General features: G+C 37.6%; 1 protein-coding gene across 1 annotated transcript; it reads left to right on the top strand.

Annotated features, from left to right (window-relative positions):
* The first annotated feature begins 4,448 nt into the window (after positions 1–4,448).
* On the top strand, positions 4,449–6,111 carry LOC119579731. The gene is made up of 3 exons (XM_037927631.1): positions 4,449–4,764; positions 4,985–5,164; positions 5,303–6,111. The coding sequence occupies exons 1-3, from the start codon at positions 4,449–4,451 to the stop codon at positions 5,464–5,466; spliced, it is 660 nt and encodes a 219-aa protein (XP_037783559.1). The 3' UTR covers positions 5,467–6,111.
* Positions 6,112–6,863: the final 752 nt, after the last annotated feature.

Raw genomic sequence — 6,863 nt, 5'->3', positions numbered from 1 at the left:
TTTTCACTCTCCAGTTTGTTATACTTCAAATAGTTTTTAACCTTTGGCATAAGTTACCCATCTAAATTTTAGTGTATCATAACGTCATGCATTCACATGATCTAGATTGTGCTGGATTCTTTCTTTTCTTCTATTTCTTTCTTTTTTCTTTCTTTCTTACTAAAGTATTAATCCATTACTGGTATTTTTACTGGCTAGGACATACGGCATATAACGATCGTCACATTTCTGATAATTTCATGACAGTCAAAGGATAACTTATACCTTTATAAAAATCATATCTGATATTGACGCCAATTCCGACGCATTATGAAATTTATTTTACTTAGAAAATAGAGATGTGTAAATCAAATTAAGAAAAAGAGGAATATGAAGAAGAAGAAGAGGAAGATGAGGAAGAGGGAAAAAAAAAAAAAAAAAAAAAAAAAAAAAAAAAAAAAAAAAAAAAATATATATATATATATATATATATATATATATATATATATAATATATATATATATATATATATATATATATATATATATATATACAAGGGGATTTTACACATATTCATTTGATGAATAACTTTTCCATCTTAGATCTTCCTTTTTGTGTTAACCATAATACAAGTAAGCTAGGGCAAATATCAGTTCAAATGACAGTAATAACTAAGCTACATTATCACTTACATAAAAGAAATCAGAGAGCAATAGCATCACGGTTACAGCTCCATGCTATCTCATAATCACACTTTATATGTAAAAAAAATCGTGAGTTTTTTTTCATTACCTCTGACAAGGTAAAGTCTTACGAAATGTTGACTAAAGTATCAAGTAAGCCACTGGATTCTATTTCCATGTTACCAAATAAAACTGATCATCAACAAGTGAAAAAAAAACATGAATCCTTGATGGCGCTCAGGCGGTTGGTCGATGCTGTTGTTATGAATGATTCATTATCGGTTATTTTGCCAGACCTCCTTGAATTCCAACACGAAATTTGCTTGACGAATAACGATAGAAGTGTGAAAGTGATTGATGTCTAAAATACATGCCAGAAAAGGAACACATATTTTCTTCTTTAAACCAGAACAAATATAATTTTTGTTTGATGAACTCCAGGTCACCATATCCTGTTAATTCCCTTCAGATGAGTACGAAAAGAAGGCATTGACTCGTAGACTGCAAGAGACTGCCTTTTGAATAGCCAGGAGTTGGCTTGATCAGTTCTGCAAGGCTCTTTCTTGGAGTCTTTTTGTAGTTTCTACATATTGCCTGGCTTGCTAGTATGGTAATATCTCTGGGATTTGGCAAGGCTAGAATTTCCGTTTCAGAGCTGTGAAACTCCACTGCTGTCGGAAATCTTTATGGTTCCTTCTGTAGTTGGAACACGTTGAATGGAATGAATATTCTCCATGAGCTTTTCTCCTTAACGTATTACTTTAGATGAGTGATAGCATTTGTCAGTGTCTAAATTTCTGGCAGATATAATAACAACTAGGAACAGGTTGGCAAGGCCGGACCTGCAGCGTTGCATGCCGCCATTTTCTGGCATGAGTTCGGCCGTGTCCAGCCCTACGTTCCCTTCCGGATTCCATTCACTGTTGCCAGTCTGCTTGCTCTCTCTCTCTCTCTCTCTCTCTCTCTCTCTCTCTCTCTCTCTCTCTCTCTCTCTCTCTCTCTGTAAAAATCTCCTCTGAATGCTTTATTAGCTTAGTTTTGAAAAAATCCTTTTATCTGGGTAAGAATACTACTAGCAGATACTAAAATACTTGTTTTGTTTTCAGGGCTTACGATCTCCCTTGCCTGCTTTTCGGTAACTGCTAGGAGGAGTATGTTCTCCATGGTTTGTCGGATGTCGTTTAGCCGTTCACAGTTGTGGTGGTTTCTCCGAAGATTTTGAAAGTGGATGCTTTTTATTTCCCATCCAGGCTAAGTCGATGTCTTTGAGCAGAGGAACTCAACAATGGGAGAGGTGCCATTTTTCATCTGACGGCTGCCTATTTTATCGTTCACACCCTTTCCTAGAAAACGCCGGTAAAGTTATATGATCCAAATTTTCTATTTCAGCGGCCTGACTAGAGTACAGATCCCCAAAAGAGGTTCGAGGGGAATCTGAAACCTTTCCGGCCCCACCCAAGAGTTACGAAGGGAGGGCTGCCTCCTCTCAGGTGGACCAGCGGCGGCCACCCCGAATGCCTGGCGCCTCCCACGACCGCCGTCACAGGATGAATTATGATCGGAGCGTCGGTACCTGGATCCTGATGGGTTTTCGAGCCCGAAATTTACGATCTAAATGGAAATGGTTGGATATAACTTATTTTCGCTTTCAGCATACGTTGTACCCTGGGACCAATTATCACTGCTCTTAAACTTAAGAAAAAATGAGTGAACATAATCTGTTCCATAATAAAAAAAAATGTAAAATAAATTAAAATGAGAAGCGTGTACATGTAAATCCCTCATCTACATATACATATGCATGCATTCAGGTGTGCGTGTGTGTGTATATACATACATACATAAATACCTATATATATGTGTGTGTGTGTGTGTGTGTGTGTGTGTGTGTGTGTGTGTGTGTGTGTGCGTGTGTGTGTGTGTGTGTGTGTGTGTGTGTGTGTGTGTGTGTGTGTGTGTGTAAACGTAAATATAGTTACATATACCTACACACATCATATACAGTCTTTGATTGTCTGTTGTGTAGGTATAGTTATATGTAAGCATACGTAAACGTATCCCTATTTCATATCATTTCAAGCTTTAATTTCCTTTTAAATCTATAAATAGCATCACTTTTTCCCAACAGAATCGAGATGAAACGAGCCGGATGGAGAATAAGGATATAGCTAGTTAGAAAAAAAGTGAAAGATACCGCTGTCATTACGATAGAATCATGATAGAAATACGAATTGCCAAACATACAATTATCATTTTAAACGAAACGTCTCACAGTGTAAATGTAGTATATACACGTGAGTTTTTCACTTCATAAGATCCCCACATGCATGGTGAAAATTTTTACAACATAGGATTTATATCACATCTTCAGTTGATTTTCACTTTGAGGTATTGCTCCATAATGAGGAAAAATATTCATCTGCTGAAGGTGTAAGGAAATGACAAGACACTTGCAGGTACGTCTGATGTAGTTGTCACTAGACATGTGAAGTCACTCAAAGCTGTCTCAAAAGGAAGTGAGACAAACCGACTAGACTACCCAAGGCGAAACAGATATGCGCTATAGAAAATGTAAACCAAACTACTTGACTTTGTAGATATGTTTACAATAATGCATTTCAGCGTCATGCATACTCCACAAGAAATATCTTTGTGTATGCATGGCCCTCTCTCATAGATCAAAAATTCGATCCCACGTTGATTTCTAACCCAAGCTACGATCCCTTGAAATTAAGCGAATTTCCCTCCATTGGCATGTGTGTATTGCATCGGTGCTGTGGACCTGCGCGAGGATCAAACAGGTATTTTTTTAAATCTGTAGTATAAAAAAAATATATATATATATTTCTTGTGAATGTCTGAGAAGAAAGTGATAAAATAATTGTTTGCGGTGCGAGCTATACTTTTATTTTAGTAGTTATTGACTCTAACCATTTTTGCGCCAGGCTGTGAAGAGAGAAGTTAGTGACCAGCGTTTGTCTTATATTACTTAAACAATTCACTTAACTCCTTTGCTGAATCAGTCTGTCAGAGTCAATTTACTGCCATCATGCAATTTACTTTTATTTCTGAAGAAGTGCCTTGGGTCTTATAAGATATACCGGACATTGGTTCATGTGGCAACAATTAATCTATAATACATTAGTTAAATGTATTTCATTTTTATGTGTTAGTAAGTTAACTTTTGTTCATACATTTCTTATTAGTTTTTATGAAACGTGCCTTCCTCTCTCTCCTCTCTCTCTCCTCTCTCTCTCCTCTCTCTCTCTCTCTCTCTCTCTCTCTCTCTCTCTCTCTCTCTCTCTCTCTCTCTCTCTCTCTCTCTCCTTCTCTCTCTCTCTCTCTCTCTCTCTCTCTCTCTCTCTCTCTCTTCTCTCTCTCTTCTCTCTCTCTCTCTCTCTCTCTCTCTCTCTCTCTCTCTCTCTCTCTCTCTCTCTCTCTCTCTCTCTATATGTATATATATACATATATATATGTATATATAACATATATATATATATATATATATATATATATATATATATATATATATATATATATATATATATACATATATATATACATATGTGTACACACACACCGCGAGAGAGAGAGAGAGAGAGAGAGAGAGAGAGAGAGAGAGAGAGAGAGAGAGAGATACAGACAGACGACAGAGAGAGAGAGAAAGAGGGGGGTGTCTGTAGGGGGGTTGCATGTGTATCTAACCAATTAGTATTTTTGTTGTCGTTGCACAGTATTGATCAATCCATGTCACGACTATATAAATGCCTTCCGCAAAGAAGTCAGATGGACTCTCGGATTGCCATGAAGCTGCACGCGACGCTCGTGGTGCCGCTGTGCATCGTAGCGACATGGCGCAGTGCTACTGCCAGGGTTCAGCTTTGGGGCTCCTTTTTGCCTTCTGGCACATCAGCCTTAATTACTCATGCTCAGTCTGCTGAAATCCAGGCTATATCGCTCTTCTTCTGCGCAGGATACGCCACTTCCTTAGCCTGGCCTGATCTCTTTTGCTATGAAGAAACCCAATGCCTCGTCTACGATATCAAGCCGAATGCCCAAATCGCACTTCCACCGACTCTCACATCCTGTTGGACTATAAAAGGTAGATACTTACCTACAGATATTTTTATGTTTTGCGTCGCCTTTATTAAAGTCTGAGGCTTTGGGTTATATGTCTAAATTGGTCTTTCCATGGTCTGGATTAAGGAAAGTATTGTGCACAGTCGTTTTCCTTTCCTATTCCGTGGAAATGCTATTCAGATCATGACAAAACTAAGCATCTATAATTTGAGAGACGTGTTTTACAATAGATTATACTTTAGGTCCATGTAGCGTTCCCTTCACGGATGTGGCTGATGTAGGATGCGTGTATTTCCATCCTGTGACCATGCCCTGGAGCGACGCCCGGACCTTCTGCCAGGATATGGGTGCCGACCTTCTGGTGCCAAGCGATTACAATACATTTCTTACTTGGGGAGAGATCGAAGGGCTCACCACGAAAGGTATGATATTTCTGCCTCTAATCCATAAAGAGTTGTCATTAATTTTACGAAATCGGCATGTGTTCTCACTATGGAAAAAGAGTCAAAAGCACTTATCATATAATTTACGATATTTAACCCCATCTTGTACTCCAACAGAACCGTGGTTAGGAGCAAGTGGCACAACCTGGCTGGACGGAAGCGCCGTGCAGAGGCCGAATCTGATGGCGAACGAGTGCCTCAGGTTACACTGGGGCCCGAATGTTGGCGACAGTCCCTGTACTAATTCGAATCCGTTCCTTTGCGAACTGACGGTTCCTTAGGAACATCGGATTCAAAGATCGACAAATAGGAAGGGCAGTTTTGATGGAAATAGCATTGCATAGCATTGAAATATAGAGACAGAAGAAGATAGGAGAAAGAGTGAGAAAAGAAAGAGGAAGAACATAATCGTGTTTAAAATCTTAAGCACGAGTAGAGTTTATAATTTCTGTAAACTTAGAATGAAAAGCATGGGTCTTATTATTATGCTTACTGATTAGCTAGTCCTCCCAAATCATACAAGATGGTTTGTTCATAAGCACTGCCTAGCAATTAAAGTTTCCTTGGGCGGGATTCGCAGCCGACTTTCTACCTTATTGACGTCATAATGTCGACCTAAGTTATGCGCTGTTGCTTACACCGTTTCCGCGTATGATAACAGAATGAAAGTCTGCAGTCATTTCCTTTCGGCATTTTGCTGGTGGTGTCGTATGCGCTGTAGTGAGTAAAGGTGTATGAATGGAGTTTGCTAGCGTGAAGTGTGGTTGCTGTGACAAAGAATACCGTTTACTGTACAGTGGGACGACATATCAGAGTACGACTTATTTCGTGGTTTTCTGTTGTCGTTTAATATCACTGATTGATATAGGTACATTAATTTGTATAATATATTCTTGTTCCAATGTTTACACTATGGCTTGAAGATGATTTAAAACCATTTCAAGTATGAACACCTTTATATCAATATCTAAAAAAAAACGAACTTTTAACAAATATCTATAATAACATGTTTGAAAGTTTTACCTCTGTGAACACATTCAGACATAAAAAAATACTCTTCTCAACAACAACTCTTTTTCTCTCTTTTTTCATGGTAATTCATGACGATATTTTCTCCATGCCATTTCATTTCACTCATTTATTTCTATTTAGTTTTTATATGTGTGTATATTCCCTCTGTTGAAGAAACAACTTGTTCTCGTTTTCCAAATGAACATTGTTTGGAACAAACTTCATTATTCATTTCTATTGGAGTTCTGTGTATTTATATGTTCATCTCGTAAAATTTTCATATGTAAATTGTTCTGATTACATATGATAATAAATTCATATGTATTGTTCAAGAAAAATAATAATAATATGGGATATAAGATTAAACCCTTTTCAGTTATTTCATACTTTTTTCATTCGTACAGACACGCACATGCACCCCCCTACAAAAAATGTATCCTAATAGACTAAAGAATCATCTTAGACAAATGTCAGACATACAATTCCCACGCTCAATATAAAAGAAAAAACAAACTCCCAACTGTTTTTCACTCTCAATTTCTTTTTTCACCACATCTGCCTAATCTTATTTTAGTCTATAACGTTTCTCCTTTCATTTTCATTGATTTTCATGATTTCCCAAAGTTCGTTCACCCACGTTGATCTATTTACTTTAGTTCCATTCATC

Source organism: Penaeus monodon, chromosome 12 (genome assembly GCF_015228065.2).
Source record: "Penaeus monodon isolate SGIC_2016 chromosome 12, NSTDA_Pmon_1, whole genome shotgun sequence".
Lineage (NCBI taxonomy): Eukaryota > Metazoa > Arthropoda > Malacostraca > Decapoda > Penaeidae > Penaeus > Penaeus monodon.
This window is presented reverse-complemented; position numbering and strand designations above follow the sequence as displayed.

Coding starts and splice junctions, on each gene's coding strand:
- LOC119579731 (XM_037927631.1), top strand. CDS start 4,449: ATGGACTCTCGGATTGCCATGAAGCTGCACGCGACGCTCGTGGTGCCG. Junction 4,765..4,984: donor ATCCTGTTGGACTATAAAAG/GTAGATACTTAC, acceptor ATTATACTTTAG/GTCCATGTAGCGTTCCCTTC. Junction 5,165..5,302: donor CGAAGGGCTCACCACGAAAG/GTATGATATTTC, acceptor GTACTCCAACAG/AACCGTGGTTAGGAGCAAGT.